The following is an 18,637-nucleotide window of genomic DNA, read 5'->3' on the forward strand; positions in this document are numbered from 1 at the left end:
GGGCCTTTAATCACAATAGTTTGTTCAGTACTTTTTCCTTTTTATGATTGTTCTAAGTTACTCCCTTTCTATAACCTCTGCATTAGTTGTTACTATTGGAATGGCACTACTGTCCTTCATCGTGAAAACTGAGACGAAATATTGATTTAGCGTCTTTGCCATTGCTGTGTTCCCCATTATTAACTCCCCGGTCTGATCCCAAGGGACCAACATTCACTTTAGCTACACTCTTCCCTTTTATCTACATAGAAGCTTTTGCTATGTTTTTTATATTTTGTGCTAGTTTTCTTTCATAATTTACCGTTGCTGTTTTTATAACTTATTTTAGTAATCCTTTGTTGATCTTTACAAGTTTTTCAATCTTCCAGCCTGCCACTGGCTTTTGCAATATGGTATGCCTTCGTTTTTATCTTTATTATCTTTAACTTCCTTGCTGAGCCATGGTTGCACCGCACCGCCCCCCCCCCCCCCCCCCCCCCCCCCCCCCCCCCCCCCCCCCCCCCCCCCCCCCCCCCCCCTCCCGGCCTTGCAGTCTGTCTTCCTTGCTGGAATATATTTTGGTTGGGAAGAATTGAATATCTTGAACAACTGCTACTGTTAGTTGTCCATTTTAGTCTTCCTGCCCAGTCCACTAGAGCAAAATCCTCGTGCCCACGTAACTACCTTTATCTAACTTCAGAACGGTAGTGTGGAGCTCCAGTTTCTCGCCCTCAAACTGAATTTAATCTATCATGCTGTGATCACTTTTCCCAAGAGAATCCTTAACTGTGAGACTCTTCCCTGGAGGATCCTTAACCATGAGGTCATTAATTAATCCCTCCTCATTATGCAATACCAAATCCAGAAAGCCAGTTCAGTGGTTAGTTCCAAAACAGATTGCTCCAAGAAGTAGTTTCTAATACATTAAATGAACTGTCCCTCGAAGCTACCCGTGCGAATTTGATTAATCCAGTCCATATGCATATTAAAAACACCCACGATTATTGTCACACCTTTCTGACAAGCCCCCAGTGCTTCCAGGTTTATACTGTGCGCCACTGTGAAGCTACTGTTTGGCATCTATAGATTACTCTCACGAGGGACTTCTTTCCTTTCCTGTTTTTTATTTCTACCCAATCTGATTCAACGATTTGATCTGCAGTGCCTGTATCATTTCTCACTACAGCTCTGATCCCTTCCTTTTTTAGCAAAACTACACCATCTCCTTTTCTGTCTATCCTTCTGAAATACTGAGTACCCTTGGACACTTCCAGACCTGGTCTCCTTGTAACCATGTCTCGGAATCGCCAAGAAATCATATCTCTCTGTTTCTAATTTTGCTGTTAGCTCAGTAATTTTGTCCTACTCTTGTATGATTCCTTGGTGCATTATGACATTCACAGGTTCTGTCCCTTCCTTTTATTTCTGGTAGCAATTCACCTCATCACTAACCTGCACTCCTACCTTCACCTTTAACTTTGATTTTCTAGTTTGCCATACAACTGAACCCTCTTCCCCATTATTTGGTTTAAAGCCCTATCTACAACCCTAGTTATGCGATTCGCCAGGACACTGATGAAGACTGTCTCATTGGAACAACTCCCTCTTTCCCTAGTACTGGCACCATTGTCTCATGAATTCAAACGCATTTCTCCCACACTAATCTTTGAGCCACGCATTTACCTCTTTAATCTTATTGACCCTGTGCCAATTAGCTTGTGGCTCAGGTAGTAGCCCTGTGATTATCACCTTTTTGGTTCTGCTTTTTAATTTAGCCCCTAGCTGTTCATATTCCCTCAGCAGAACCACTACCATGTTCTCCCTATGTCATTGGTATCCATGTGGACCACGTCAACTGGATATTTCGCTTCCCACTCCAAATTCCTCTATAGCCCAGATGAGATATCTCGAACCCTGGCACCAGGTAGGCAACAAAACCTTTGGGACTGTCGATCCTGGTCACTGAGAAGTGTCTATGCCCCTAATTAAACTAGCCCCAATTGCAACGGCATGCATTCAAGCCTGGGTATCATGCGCAGACATGCATGATGTACAGCTGGTGATCGCACACCATCTGCACTTTCAGGGAGGTGGACGTCCTTCCTGTAAATGAAAGGCATCCCCTGTCGAGCCGGTGCTTTGAGGGCGACATGCGTGCCATCAATAAAGCCTTGGACCTGTGACATGCCAGTGATGGCAGTAAATTCTGTAGCACTGATATTCTGGTGAGCCTGGTCCAGATTAAAGTTAATGTACATAGATGCCCAGGCCCAGAGGGCATCTGTGCGAGAACGTTTGCAAAATCTCGCATTGGTCCCCGCTTTAGTCCTGGAACGAGTCAGAGGCATAGAAGTTTAGGGCAGCCGTCAACTTGACAGCCACCTGGAGTGTCTTCCCCCTTAGCCTCGTAATGCCAGGTGCTCTGCTTATTTTCCTCTCTGCAATCCCAATGTCTCAGATGGTGGCCTGGTTATCAAAATCAGTTCTCTTAAAAATTTATAGGCAAAGACACAAATATCTGTAAGAGAAAGGTGTCACTTCATTCACCTCATCTATACTTTCACTAGAATTTATGAATTCTTTTAAACTACACTTTCAGGAGTTCTGGAGAATCTTTGCAGTCTAATAAAATTTCTTATATCTTTAAAACTGAAATCAAACATTTCTGTTTGATTCCAGGCATTTAACAAATTTGCTTGTTTGTTCTTTCCATAAGATATAGGAGCAGTGGGGAGGCAGTGGGTTTCCTCTGGGTGCTCCTGTTTCTTCCCATAAGTCCCGAAAGACGTGTTGTTAGGTAATTTGGGCATTCTGAATTCTCCTTCAGTGTACCCGAACTGACGCCAGAATGTGGCGACGAGGGGCTTTTCACAGTAACTTCATTGCAGCGTTAATGTCAGCCTACTTGTGACAATACAGATTATTATTAATAATTTCCTTTGGGAAGGAAATTTGTTGTCCTTGAACTGGCTGACATGTGACTCCAGATCCACAGCAATGTGGTTGACTCTTAAATCCCTCAAGATGGGCAATAAATGCTGGCCCAGCCAGCGACGCCCACATCCCATGAACAAATGCGGACCAAGAGCTGGAAGGTGGAATTAGACAGAATAGTTCTTTCTTAGAACATAATTTAGGAGCAGGAGAAGGCAATTTAGCCCCTTGAGGCTGATTCACCGTTCAATACGATCATGGCCTCACCTCCACCGTCGTGCACATTCTCCCTTGCCCTTCAGCCCATTACTAATTGCTTATCCACGTTAAATATCATCTGTCACATTTTGGCCCATTCGCCTAACCTATCTAATATCTATTTGTAAGGTTCTTATTTCCTCATTGCAGCTTACTGTTCCGCCTATTCTAGCGCCATCTTCAAATTTGGCTATAGAACCTTCTACTGTATATCCAAGTTGTTGATATAGATTGTAAATAGTTAGGAACCCTGTGGCACCCCACTAATTACATCTTGCAAACCAGAAAAAGGACCGATTTATCCCGACACTCTATCTTCTGCCCCTTAAAAATTGGGTAAATTCCATTTTAAATGCTGAAATTTTAAAATATAGAGTACCCAATTCATTTTTTTCTAATTAAAGGGCAATTTAGTGTGGCCCACCCACCTACCCTGCACATCTTTTGGGTGGGGTTGGGGCGAAACGCACGCAAACTCCACATGGACAGTGACCCAGAGCTGGGATCGAACCTGGGACCTCGGTTCTGTGAGGCCGCAGTGCTAACCCATTAAATGCTGCCATTAAATGCTAAAATAACAACTCGTGTTCAGATATTTATTCATTCCAGTTTCAAAAACAGGCTTGGTGGTTTGCTGGAAAGTAAAGGCTTTTATTCTGTGCTTTAATTCTCAAAACAGTTGGCTTCATTTGGAGCTGGAAACCATCATCACCTGTTTTGTTTTAAACTACCCACGAACAATCCATCTGGCTCTGGCCAAGAGCCCAATAAGTTAATATGTCAAATCGTAGGTTATATTAAAAACAAAATCTGTGTGGAATATTTTTGATCAACTATGGAAAGAGTTAATTTTGCTGAAGAACCTAAAGGGTGGGCAGAGAAAAGTTGACACACAATTGCATCACTTTACGTAATTTAGCAAACTTCTTTGCTATTTTCTTAAATTTTGCTCAAATTTCATCTCTCCAATTCCAATTTCCAAGTTTTGCTACTTAATCAAAGTTGAAAGAAATTATTTGTGAAATGCCTGTTAACTGAATCTCAACAAATTGTTTTTGACACAACTGTTTTGGAAAATTTAAATTGGATTGCTGCCAAACTGCAACATTATCTTATATTTTGGGAACAAATTGATTTTGCAATTCTAAATTTGTACAGATTATTTTCAAACTCGAACACAATCCTTTTGAATTCCGGCATATTTTGAATTTCTTTTAAAGAGAAACTCGCAACAGCTCAAATTAAATGAATTTTAGTTCCCTTTCCAAAATAATTCTCGCTAGAGGACAGCACCCTGCTTCAACAATGACTTAAATTGAATGTACGGTATTCCTTCAACTAGACAAATTAACTCGAGTAAAGGTTGTGGGTGATGATTCTCTTATCGCAGACACTGAGGGTGGGGGGGGGGGGGGGGGGGAGGGGGCTGCTGAAAGGAGCGAGAAGAGAGTTGTGTGTTTTCAACTGTCCTGGTTTTGGAGTCAATTACAACTACTCGCTGATGACTGATTTGGGTCAGATTGTTTGATTTTATCCAAACACAGAATGATCTGCTTGAGGGGAAACAATACTTTCTGACTGAATTCACTTAAATTCCCCACTGCATCCTCTTAACTCCTCACTTGTTCTGGTATTTCTGACTAAATCAATATCTTCTTCCAATCTTTGGTCTAGCAGGAGTAGTTTTTTTTTCTTAATGCATCCTATCATCTGCCCCTGTTCACGACATAATTGATTGGGATAGATGTGCGCTCCTGCCAGCAATCCATTCCATTCTGCAGCTCATCTACCAATTCCCTTAATTCTTTGCATCTTTTATTCAGTTGTAAGGCTTATTCTAGGCTTTCTGAATCTCTTTAGAAAACCTATCAAGGATATGCTCGTAATCTCCGTCACATTCTTCTACAGCTCCTAGGGCATCATTTGCTCCTGAGACTCCTGTCCCCCATGTTTATCTGTCTATCCGTCGCATTTCAGCATATGCCAAAGCCATTGTTGTCTTTGCTTTCACTACTTCTACAATCTGGGGTGTTGTTCTGTTATAAACCTTGTGATGGAGTCCTCCGCTCTCTAATCGAAGTTCATGGTACTCGTTTCCTATTACTGCCCATCTCTGCGCAGTTTGTTTTCAAACCTACGCTCTTTATCAACTTGTTTACATGTGGTTTCTTTAAGGGGTCTGGCTTCCCATCATGATTTTGGTTTCTGTCTTTCCTGATTGTAACCCACCAGCACAGCTCTGCCTCCTCAATTTCACACCTCCTGTCCTGGGTTCTCCTTTCATGCTCTTTTTGTTACTCAACCCAAATAACCTCGGACAGGTCGATTAACGATGGTAAATACAATGTACTCACCTTGTGTGCAGAGCCTTTGCGGTGATCCTGCTGACTATACAAATATCCTTGCCAACTACACAAAATTATTGTGGTGTGGGCTTCTTCAAAGTAACCACAGGAGATCCAGGGACAGGTTACAGTAGTTTATTCATGATTCAAGCATGGAGGGAACTACCCCAGAGCAACCTCTAGCGGAACACCCTCAAATACAGCTCTCTAACACAGCCCTAACAGGGAGGACATTCTAAAACCACTCTCCCAAGTCACACATACAGACTGCTTGCACAGTTAGTTAACAGACAGAGAACATTGTTTTAACATTCTGATCTTGCCTATGTAGATTTTGTTATTAAACCTTCACCCAAAAGCTTGTTTGTAATCCAAGTCGAAACTGTCAGTTCTTCTAAAAAGTAAACAACCTTGCTGGCAAGTTCTGCTGATGTTAAGGTCATGAGGTATAGCATTTTACTAGCATGTGCTTTAACTCCAATGCAGGGGTGTTAGATCTGTTCCTCTTTATACTAAACCTATTTATTCGCTCTTACAGTTGCAATACTTTTACAGCTGTAATGGGAGGTTCAGCCACACCAGTGTCACCAAGCCGGTCCCCACTAGTTCCAGGCATATACCCCCCCAACAAGCCTAAATAATTTAAAAGGTTTGCTTATCTCCTAGCTCCCCCTTAGAGGCCATTGCGCCTAGGTTCAATTTGTAAATACTCTAATCAAATCACGCCTGGGGTGGAGGTATAAATTCTGGCTTCCAGTCCTTTAATCACATTGAAATATTTGCAATTCGTCAGTTTGCGGGTTCCTGCCGGTGTGGGGTGGGTAGCCCACTACAACTGGTGATGCCGGAGCAGAGACTGGTCCACTGCCTGACATCAAATCCGTTTTTCAGCCGACTTGTCATTCTCTGCCCAATCGTAGCGGCAGGGAGCGGATAATCCCGGCCTATGTTGCTGTGTCTTTAGTGAATCAGGTGGATGTTGAAGATCCTACAGCACGATTTGAGTTTGCTGCTTGTCCTTTTAGCATTTCTTCCTTGATGAACACCACCAAAATCAGTAATTGGTGATTAATCTAATTGCTGTTTGTTTAATGATTTCTGAGAGATGTTACACATATGCAAGTCTCTCTTTTACAGTGGCAGAAGATACTTCACCTAGAAAGTCAATTGGCCCATGTAACTAAGAAATAAAAGAAGGGGCGGGTCAGAATCAGCAAAAGATCACTTTCCTGATTACTATCTATTGCTTACCAGAGGAAATTGAAAACGTGGACATAGGATGAGAACATGTCTGAACTCGGGTGAATGTTCACCCATGGTTTGGATTTTTTGTTAATACTGGAGTTCAAGTTCAGATAAGAAGGATTGCAACTTGAAACAAGGCACTGCATTCAGGAGGCATTAAAAATAACAAACATGATTCTTTGTCATTCTCAAATTTACAGCTATGGAGATTTGTTAAAATTTAGCTTTTCAAAATCTGGTAGCTGCTGCTTCTACTAGAAGGTTTGGGTCCCCCTTAAGTCAATTTCTTTATATGATTGAGTATCAAGATTATATCCCTGTCATTGGTCCTGGGTTTGCCAGGCCTTTTCTGATTATCAGATGCAACAAATGACGTCCAATTTTATTGACCAGTTCGGCTTCAACGATGAGGAGTTTGCTGATCAGGAGGGCATAGAGAAGTAAGTATGACTTATTTGAAACTGGTTTAAATTCTTGATTTGGGTAGCTAGCTGTAGATCTTTCCAGTAGCATGCAATTTCTTGAATCAAAGTATCTAACTAATTGAGGTGAAGTTGGTGCAATCCTTCTGTTTTCCTTTCCTATTTTACTGCTTGGTCGGCAATCTTCCATTGACTATAGTAAATCTTTTTTTTTTACAGTCCCACAAATTTTTAACTACTTTGGGCTCTTTTTCCTTCTTTGGGAGTGGAACTTGATTCTGTCTAGCATGCAATGTACAGCTGATATATTTTAATCTTATGCTTGAAACTTTAAATCATTAATCTCTGGTTGTACATTTGGTTTGCTATGGTAACTGGAATATAGCGCTAGGGTTTTTAACCTTCCCGAGCTGGAATGCATGTGTTCAAACCAGTGACTAGACTATATTGATTATACAGAAATATGAGCTCCCTTGCACAGAAAATGGGAGCACCTCAATGTGCAAATATTCCCCTCCTCACAGAATTGTGATATTCTCTTCTTCCTCCCCCGCCATAGGCAAAATATTCAAGACCGTTCTCTCCACCCCCCTCTCTTCTCTCTCCCCCCCCAAAATGTTCACATGAGCTTGAAAACTAAGAACCTCTAGTATCTACTCTGTTTGCACCACTGGCTGGGGGATTGTTAAAGGTTCTTTCCTTTGGGGGGGGGGGGGGGGGGGGGGTGCTGCTTTATTGGTAGATTTAGCTAGGTGGAATGACCTTTTGAAGATCTCCAGGCCTCAACCTTAAGAGGCTAGGACTGTAGCTGAACTGAAGTTGAAACCACTTTTGCACACAAAGATTAAAACAGCCAGCAGAGCCTTTGTGAGTTGGTTAAAGGAACTTGTGCATTTCCACAGAGGAGGTATAATTGAGGCTTATTTTTAGCTTTTGAGTTCAGTGAAAAATGAATCTGTAAGCTTCTGGCACCGTATTTCAACATGTTATGTCCCATTCTACTGAGGCCATATCCTATCAACAAATCCAATGATAACTACTGATATAGGGGTCATTCCAGGCATGAACATGTATTTCACTGCTACTGTTTTTTTCAACTTCTTAACTCTCACAACAGCTCTTGCTTTTTATCAGATGCATGGTAAGTGCGTGTTGAAGACAGGAAATGTTCAATTTACATCCCCCTACAGCTGACCTGACCACTGATGTTTAGAGTCCATGCCCATTTAAAAAGAAATATTGAAGAGTTCCTTCTACCTGTTGTAGTCGTCCCAATGAATGAACATGAGTGAAAAATTAGACGGAAATTTAAACGAGTCAAATCATGATTCTTTAGTCAACACGAGATCTTGTCTCATTTTTATACTGATGTGCAACTGTGACAGATTTCCTGCATAATGCACAACTTCATCCCAATTTAGACGTTATAATTTATGGTATAACTTTTACATTAGATGTGAATTTACTGACGCTCCATCACTAGTGCTAAATGTAGCTGTATGTTTTGCTTTCTTTCTCTTGCCCTATGCAGAGACATTGCAGCTTGTGTTTGGAGCCTTCCTGTTTGGTATGTTAGTGAGTCCAGGTGTTAAACCTTTATCACTTTCCCATTCAATGATAAATTGTGATATTGCTGAGCATGTGGTGCTACTTTAACCTTAATTGATTTATTTTCCTGCACTATAAACTGTCCATGCCCAGTAAGAAGTCTTCCAACACCAGGTTAAAGTACAACAGGTTTGTTTCGAATTCACTAGCTTTCGGAGCACTGCTCCTTCCTCAGGTGAATGAAGAGGCAGGTTCCAGACAAATAGACAAAGTCAAAGATGCAAGATGATACTTTGTATGCGAGCCTTTGCATGTAATTAAGTCTTTACAGATCCAGAGAGCGGGGTAATCCCAGGTTAAAGAGGTGTGAATCGTCTCTAGCCAGGACAGTTGGTAGGATTTCGCAATCCCAGGCCAGATGGTGGGGGGTGAATGTAAGGTGACATGAATCCAAGGTCCTGGTTGAGGCCGTACTCACTTGGCTATAAGTTTCTGCTCGGCGATTCTGCGCGTCCTGAAGGCTGCCTTGGAGAACGCTTACCCGAAGATCAGAGGCTGAATGCCCTTGACTGCTGAAGTGTTCCCCGACTGGAAAGGAAGATTCCTGCCTGGTGATTGTCGCGCGATGTCCGTTCATCTGTTGTCGCAGCTTCTGCATGGTCTCGCCAATGCGCCACACTTCGGGACATCCTTTCCTGCAGCGTGTGAGGTAGACAACGTTGGCCGAGTCGCACGAGTATGTATCGAGTACCTGGTGGGTGGTGGTCTCGTGTGTAATGGTGGTGCCCATGTCAATGATCTGGCATGTCTTGCAGAGATTGCCATGGCAGGGTTGTGTGGTGTCGTGGTCACTGTTCTGAAGGCTGGTAGTTTGCTGCAGGGTAGTTTGCTGCAAACAATGGTTTGTTTGAAGTTACGCGGTTGTTTGAAGGCAAGTAGTGGGGGTGTGGGGATGACCGTGGCAAGATGTTCATCTTCACCGATAACGTGTTGAAGGCTGCGAAGAAGATGTCACAGTTTCTCCGCTCTGGGGAAGTACTGGACGTCGAAGGGTACTCTGTCGGTTGTGTCCCGTGTTTGTCTTCTGAGGAGGTCGGTGCGTTTTTTTGCTGTGGCGTGTAGGAACTGTCGATCGATGAGTCGAACGCCATAATCCCGTTCTGGGCAACCTCAAACAAACCATTGTTTGCAGCAAAGGCTCGCATTCAAAGTATCGTCTTGCATCTTTGACTTTGTCTATGTATATGTTTCCGGAACCTACCTCTTCATTCACCTGAGGAAGGAGCAGTGCTCCAAAAGCTAGTGATTTGAAACAAACCTGTTGGACTTTAACCCTTTAACCTGGTGTTGTAAGATTTCTTGCTGTTCTCACCCCAGTCCAACGCTGGCATCTCCACATCATGCCCAGGAAGGCTAACCTTTTCCAGATTTCTCCTGCTGCTACTCTTGAACCTGTAACAACAGGTATGCAAAAACTTCTAGGGGAGATAAATTTCTTCCTTGTAATAAAATACTTCCCCCTCTGAAATATTTTTAAGATGGGAGAGCTCAGTATGTGATGAGCTGCATGATCATATCTATCATTTTGGGAAATTGGGGGAATTTACCTTCAAAACATTTACATTCAAAAATTATTGAATTTGATCAGTACATCTAGTGTAGGTATCTACCTTGAATACAAATCAGATTTTTTTTCAATTAAAATGTACAATTAAAGAGATACAATTAAGAGGTTTAGTAACACAGGAATTTGTTGGCACAGAAAATTCTCTGCGATTATATCCTTTCTGATCTTCCACGTAACTATGAAGGCATAGAGTGGAATGCTTGAAATTATGGGCCATAAACCATGACGCCAGACAGTGTCGATGGAAATTCCCCCAAAAGGAGCACTTTCACTAGTAAAAAGAAGAAATTCTAATGCTTTTGATAGTTTCAAGTTACATTAAAGCAAGCAGGCCACAATCTTACAACATCTGCTTGATATGGGACCTCTGAAACCCTGGCTGCATAGAATCTCGAGCATCAGTTGCAACAAACCAATTTTACTGTGGTCCTCCGTTAAAGTGTCAATTTAAGTAATAACTCTCAGATGACCTGGAACTAGAATTGACTGGATGATTCATTGATGAAGATTTTGCTCGTACTTCCTTACTGAAATCTTTGTTTATGTAAGCAATTATCTTGTTAAACTTGTAGTTAACCCAATTTAGAGAAACCATTGGGTTTGGACTTGCCCTTGGAGTGTTCATGGAGTTGTCTTGGTCAGTGTCTAGCTTACGCCTTTGATGTTGGCGCTCTTTGCTATATAGACTAATTTATTGCTTTATTCAGCCAACTTGGAAGTCTCGAACCTTGCTGAATTTTAAATGAAATACTAAGCAAATGGAAAGCAAGGATTACAATTTCCTGCATTTGGCACCCTTGCGAGATGTATCAGTTTCTCAAAGAATGTCATGTTCATATGGCATTCTTTTTGGATTTTTCCTTTTACTTTTTCTGAAGTTCAATTTTGGGATCTTCCTCATATATATTGAAGTTACTTACCTCCTGGATCTTTTCTGTATTCAACGTCCCTCTGCCCTGTGGTCTGTCGCAGCTTCTGTTCAGAAGACCCCAAATAGACTTTGTTGAGCAGTGGGCAGACTTTAGAGCCCTTTTTACTTCTGTTGCAGATTTCTCAGTCCAAGTATAGGGTATGTCTTCCCTGTAAAGGGAAGATCATTATACCATCGAGGAAATTGAATATTGGAGCAGGATGTTATACTTTCATTGGACGTAAACATGTTCAATGATTATGGGAATCTAAGCCCTTGTGAAAAGATGTTTCCTCTGATGGATAATATATAAATTGGTGAACTATTTCAACAATGTACTGTTGATTCTTGTTATGGTTCGGGCCTTTAAAGTATAATTTTCTCTTCCCACAGTTGTACAGTGCTTCCTGTGATTGGAAGGGTACATCTTGCATCTTCTGCCCATGCAGAGGTTTAGCGCAGCCCGGGTCTAACAATTAGCTCAATTGAGGTAAATTCCATATTGCACTTTACGTGGACTTGTTCTACGGTTTTTTTATTCTATCTCCTCAGTAAATGGAGCACTGCCACATAAATTTAAATTCTTACAAACTAAAATATTTGCAAATTCATATATGAACTATCTTAATTGAGTAAATAATATAAAATATGACTTTTTAAACCTGGATTCAGAGATTTAAATTTTTTTTTCAGAAGTTACTGTATCAAATCTACACCCAAAAAGCTGGGGGATTGTCCTTTGGTAGTTTAAATCCATGCCCAATGTTTCAATAACAATGCAATCTGAAGGAGCCCTCTGAAAGTTTTGATAAATATCCACATTAATTCGAATATGCAGCATCTTAATTTTTGTTCAATTTGAATTCAGTTTAAATAAACTAGCACACAAGCTATTTTTGCCCAATTTCAATTTGAGTTAAGATTATTCAAATTGATGCAAACATTGTGTTCTGATTTGATTTAATCCAGTGAGACAACAGTACTAAAGTAACCTATTCCAAGCACCTCACCTCAAAATTCAATTGAAGTTAACCAGCAAATCAGAATTTAAGCACAAAAAGGATAGATTTGCCTGTTTTTCAGGGACCCGAATTGGCATGGTTTGAATGAAATGAAAATCACTAATTGTCACAAGTAGGCTTCAAATGAAGTTACTGTGAAAAGCCCCTAGTCGCCACATTCCGGCGCCTGTTCGGGAAGGCTGGTACGGGAATTGAACCGTGCTGCTGGCCTGCCTTGGTCTGCTTTCAAAGCCAGCGATTTAGCCGTGTGCTAAACCAGCCCAAGCTGGTTTGGGATGTCAAATGTGGCCTTAAGGATGTCCTGTTCTGAATCGCTCAGTCCCATCAAAACACCTTGCCTTAAAACTTGATTGGAAAGCACCGATCTTACTCTTGCAGCAACAAAAACATTCATTTCATAAATCAAATTTTCTTTAATACTTTGAAGATGGGCTATGAATTAAATTCCTATTGTTAACGATACTAATTAGCATAAAAATGAGTTGATAGAAAAAATATGTAAATTACTTTCAGGATAAGGTTAATGATGAGGCAAAATACATGTGCTATCAAAAAGGAAGCTAGAATACTGGTGAAGAATTGTACACATGCCATTTGAAATCGAAAGGCATTGTGCATTGTTTTCTTTTTTATGGATGTAGCAGCACTAAGTGTTGACAGATCTATTAAACCCACGAGTCACTGCCAACTCCAATAATGTATATCAAAATATTTATTTGGTTTCTCAAGTCAAACCTCTCATCTTTATTGCACTCATCTTGTCATCAATCTTTTGCTCATTGGTTAAGTGCTTATCCCTCTTTTTCTAATTGACTATTCCTACTTTCATCATTCAGTAATATTATGTGCCCAACTATTTCCAGAGTTTAACTTTTTTCCCCCCCACTGGAAAAGATTTATACAATCTCATTCCAAAGGGAAAAAATATCCACGATACAGTCACTATGACGGTTTCTGTCCCATTTCACTTTATTCCCATAATGATAAATATATAAATTTACCTCCAACTCTTTCACAAGCTGCCAGGACAACCAAGTGAGTTTGTTAGCATTCATGGTCTGCTGTTATATGATCACCAGCTGACTATCCAGTTTCCAATGTCTCAAAATAAACCAAAAAAATGTACTTGTCCGTTTCAATTTTTTAGGTTACAATTCCCAGGGGTTTCATGTAAGCTTGTATAATATTACCAACAAATAAGATGCTAATCAATCAGCCAAGACACGAGAGAAAAGACAGATCGGTGGAACTACAGGTGCTAGAGAGAGAGAGAGAGAAAGCTTGTGGAGTGCGTGGGGCGAAGGAGACTAACCCTGTTGTAAGGATGGAAGAGCATCTCTGGCTATGCTCAGAACAGAATGGACAAGGGCAGCATGTGGTGCAGTAGTTAGCACTGGGACTGCGGCGCTGAGGACCCAGGTTCTAACTACGGCCCTGGGTCACTGTCCGTGTGGAGTTTGCACATTCTCTCCATGTCTGCGTGGGTTTCGCCCCCACAACCCAAAGATGCGCTGGTTAGGTGGATTGGCCATGCTAAATTGCCCCTTAATTGGAAAAGAAGAATAGTTGGCTACTTCAATTTTATTTTGAAAAAGAACAGAATGGGCAGTTGCTCTTGAGGCTTTAGACAGTTCTTCTGATTTACTGTGAGAAATGCCATGCTAATAAAATCTCCGAAGCAAATATTATGGGTCACAATGAAAGAAGTAAAGTACATAGTTTGCATTTTGACCGTATTACAGAAAGCAAAAAGGTATATTGTACTTCCTGTGTGTCAGCCAATGCGTTTATTGACAATACTTTAATTTCATATTGCATCGCATTTTATGAATGCAGAGCTATATCTAAATATGTTTTCCATATTTCATTGATGTGGTGATGCACTGCGCACACAACATCCTGTTCTGTAGGCTGATCCGATTATATACAAGCTTACCCAAGGTATAAATGGGCCCCTTTCAGAGTTTCTGTTACTTGAGTCATTAATTACATTCCTGATTTAGCTATCAGCCAAAGCCTTCCATGAAATGACATCTCCATAGTAGCAGTTTGCTTCTTGAGACCAGGCATTTATTTTAGTACCAAAAAGGTCATTCTAAGTCCAGGTCTAAATAATCTAGAACAGGTAAAATGCTGTTAATCTTGCATTCCTAAGGAAAATTGTAATTCCTTAGTTTCTTTGACTTATCTGGAAATAACTATGTCATGAAGACTTAAAGTCTCTGCTCTTTTAGAGCTAGATCGCTTGACAGCTATATCCACTGCTTTGGAATGACATCCCAGTTTCTTTCTGGACTTTCCACGGATGGTAATCTTTTTGAGAGGAACTGACTTTTAACTGTAGCTCTTTGATCTTCAGTGGTGGATAGCTTTCTTACTAAGAATGTTCACTCAAGGCATGTGAATAAATGGTGTTTTAAATCGTTTCGAGGCAACACCTATAAAATTACTTGGTGACATCCTTGCTTTACTTTCATTTGTTTGCAATCATAGCATGAGCTTCATGGGATTCATCCAGCAATGACAACCTTCCACCTGCACTTCATTTCATACACTACTAAGTATGCTTAGTTTTTTTCTGAGCTTCAAATGCTGGTGTTAAAACCGCCATATTTCATGTCACACTTGGATTAAACCATCCTTTTGAGTAAAAAATTAATTTAAATTATTTAAAAGCTAATTTTCTTGCTAGAATTGAAACGTGTATAAACCTAGATTGTTTCAATTAGTGATAAACACCCATGATTCAGTAACACATTGAGCCAAATGAGCTATAGAATATCTTGCATACTGCCAAATTGGTAACAAAAGTCAGCGAGAAGTTGTTTCATTCTTGTTGCATCTTACACCTCCGAATCTCATCACTGCAAACCAGCATTTATTTGTGTGGAATAATTCTAATACCATTTTGAACACTTTTCTGGACATGCCTACCAAAGAAAAATGTTTTGGTCAACCCTTATAATTGGCCTAATTTTCAAAAGACTTGAAGTACACATTTTGCTTCATTGATACAATGCTGCGGTATGTGGAAAATAAATGATCATTTTAGATTTCCTTCGGTTGTCTGCCTTGTTCTTTATATAAAGGATAAGCTGCATTCAAATTCTTTTTGCCCTCCTTCATCACCATTTCTGACTGGGGAGTTAATTTGATATCTTTTGTTTGATATCTTAACTTGATGGCTACTTTGACTTACTCCCTGTCTCCATCCTATTCATGCTTGGATCTGACCTTGGCGGTGAAGTCTCTTGGTATGTTTAACCAAATTAGAGGCTCTATATAAACAGAGCTGTTCCATAAGAGTAAATTCCACTTTAAGTTGCCTCTTTTGGTCAACCTTTTATGCTTTGATAACAAAAAAGAAGGCATCTGTGGTGCATAAAATCCTTGAAGAATGTTGTCCATGCCCTAACTTGTGGGCAGTAGGCCTATTCTGTTATATGTGAGAGACAAACTACATTTAATGAGGCTGATCATACAGAAGGTAGGTAACTTATTTAGATATAGTATTTCCTTTTCTATCATCAGCTCAAATATCTGTTATTAAATAACACTTGTTTAAGCCTCTTTATTTAATGTTGAAGCCTGAAGTGTATACCAGAAATGGGTTACTTAGTTTTTCTCATTTGCTTAATGCAAAATGTGAGCCATAGTAAAGAATGACTTTGTATCATTTGCATAAACTAACATGGATCAATTAAGGATTTTCTTCTCTTATTAACTTGGTGACAGTATTTTAAAAGTGAGTTCTGCTGAAACAGATAATCTAATGTGATAACCAAATCTTTATAAAACCACTTAGTTCACATTGCTTAAAGTAATTTTATAACTTGCAGTATTGTAACCCTAGAAAACATTTTGAATCATTTGCAGTGTTCCCTTCGAAAGAATTGCTGATATCAACTTCTCATTGAATACAAATGAGAGTGTAAGTATTTTTAAATTATATTTGGGAGGGTATTGTGGGCAACTATCTGAAAACCAGTTAGACGAGAAGAGATTACAGAACTCAACACAAATTTCTTAACATCTCCTGATATCCAGTGAGTAGCTGAGCCGTATACACCAGAAAGGTCAAAAATTATTTGTCTAATTTTCTGCAGCAAATTATTTCATCAAGCTTGGGCTGTAGGAATGCTGTAATTAGCATTATCTTTGTGGGACTGGGATGGTACAGCTGCATCAAATGAAATCCAGAATTGTGCTGAAATATTTCAACTGTGGCTGTATTGCAGAATCGCAAAATTGTTACAGCACAGAAAGAGACAAGTGCCTCTTCTCTGCGTCTCCCTGTAGCCCTGCACATCTTTTCAGATAATGATCCAATTCCCTCTTAAATGCCTTGGTTGAAACCCGCCTTAATTACACTCAGCCAGTACAATCCACATCCCAAATATTCATGCATGAAATAGTTTTCCTCATGTTGCCATTGCTATTTAGTCAATTACCTTAAATCTGTGCCCTCATGTTCTCGATGATTCTGCCAATATTTGATTCAAATTTACCTGGTTCCAGGTCCATTCTTGCCCCACTGAAGTTGACTATCCCATGTTATAGTCAACCAAAACCTTATGATACAATGTTCTCTGTCCATTATATATTCCCCTACTAACACCTTGGTCCATCTCACTCCCAAGAATCAGCTCTAACTATGCTTCCTTTCCCATTGGATAGGAAACATGCCTCTGTGCAAAATTCTCTTGAACACATGCTGGGAATACTTGCCCCTTTATTCCCTTTGCTCTGCTATTAAACCGGTCTACATTCAGAACGTGGATGTGGGCGGCACGGTACCACAGTGATTAGCAGTGTTGTTTCACAGCTCCAGGGACCCGGGTTCGATTCCTGGCTTGGGTCACTGTGCGGAGTCTGCAGGTTCTCCCCGCGTCTGCGTGGGCTTCCTCTGGGCACTCCGGTTCCCTCCCATGAGTCCTGAAAAACATGCTTGTTGGGTGAATTGGACATTCTGAATTCTCCCTCAGTATAGCCGAACAGGCGCCAGAGTGTGACGACTAGGGGATTTTCAAAGTAACTTAGTTGCAGTGTTAATTAAAGCCTACTTGTGACACTAATAAAGATTATTCTTATAATAATTATTATTATAATTACTCTATAATTCTTGCACTCTGTAATTTCCCTGCAAATGTATTCCTCTACATCTTTACCACCAGTTGGCGACCTATAGACTACATTGACCAATGTAATTGCACCTTTTTTATTCTTTAGCTCTAGCCAGATAGATTCTGTCTATGATCACTCTGGGGCATCCTCTCTCTACAGTACTGCAATGCTCTCCTTAATCAGTATTGGCATCCCTCTCCCTTTTTCTTCTATACCTATCTTTCCTGCACACCTTGTCGCCAGGAATATTTAATAACCACCTTTTCCACCATCTTTGAGCCATGCCTCTGTTATAGACACAACATAATATTTCCACAAGGCAATCTGTGCCTGTAAATCATCAATCTTCATTACAACGCTCTGCCAGTTATAAACATGCACAGTAACCATAATTAAGACTTTATCACTTTTGTCCTTGCTCTGAAGCCACCTTAATCCTCAACTATTTCCTACTCTAGTGCTATATGTCTCTTCCAGTATTCTATCCACTTTTGTATTCTTCTCTAATATTATCTCTTTGTTCCCACAACCCTACCAAGTTAGTTTTAAACACTCCCCAATAGCATTAGCAAATTGTCCTGTGAGGAAATGGGTCCTAGCTTGTGCATGGAACTGTTTAATCCGGCAAACACTACTTCTAATAATAAACTTTATTACTGTCACAAGTAGGCTTACATTGACACTGCAATTAAGTTACTGTGAAAATCCCGCAGTTACCACACTCCAGCGCCTGTTCAGGTACACTGAGGAAGAATTCAGATTGTCCAGTTCACCTTCCTAAACAATGACATCCTCCATCGTTTGTAAAAGTAGGAGCAATGGGCTTTGATCAGTCATCTAGGAATTGTCTTCTGCACTATTTTAAAAACAGGATTCAAAGGCACTGATCCTTTTTCCTGTACTAAATTTACAATGTCCTGCTTGCTAATTTCCCATCTAATATTTTGATTCTGCTTGCTAATTCCCTAATTCTGACTTTAGGACAACATCTCTCACTGGCTAAGTAGTTGGTAGTAATGTGGACCACATTGGCTAATTATTGACCCTCAAATCGCACCCCTCCCTCCCCTACACACACACGTACATGTCAGAATGCCCTGCATCAGGGAGGCAACAGACCATCTTGGGTTCATGTCTGCATTCCACAGAAATGTCTGTCTATTCGCCTAACTATCACATCTTCTATCACTATCTTCCAGTTTTCTTTGTGCCCGCTTGTACAG

General features: G+C 40.5%; 1 protein-coding gene across 6 annotated transcripts in view; it reads left to right on the plus strand.

Annotated features, from left to right (window-relative positions):
* Positions 1-18,637, plus strand: part of ppp6r3 (protein phosphatase 6, regulatory subunit 3) — a 152,694-nt gene that overhangs the window by 105,516 nt on the left and 28,541 nt on the right. For 2 of the 6 annotated variants that reach the window (XM_038808206.1, XM_038808210.1), the window contains exons 16-17: positions 7,122-7,201; positions 16,167-16,221. In XM_038808206.1, coding sequence (XP_038664134.1) covers positions 7,122-7,201; positions 16,167-16,221 — 135 coding nt within the window. Of the gene's footprint in view, positions 1-7,103; positions 7,202-16,166; positions 16,222-18,637 lie in introns of all 6 variants that reach the window. The other 4 variants (XM_038808207.1, XM_038808209.1, XM_038808204.1 and 1 more) reach the window with 2 other exon arrangements.

The sequence above is a fragment of the Scyliorhinus canicula genome, chromosome 9, assembly GCF_902713615.1.
Source record: "Scyliorhinus canicula chromosome 9, sScyCan1.1, whole genome shotgun sequence".
Lineage (NCBI taxonomy): Eukaryota > Metazoa > Chordata > Chondrichthyes > Carcharhiniformes > Scyliorhinidae > Scyliorhinus > Scyliorhinus canicula.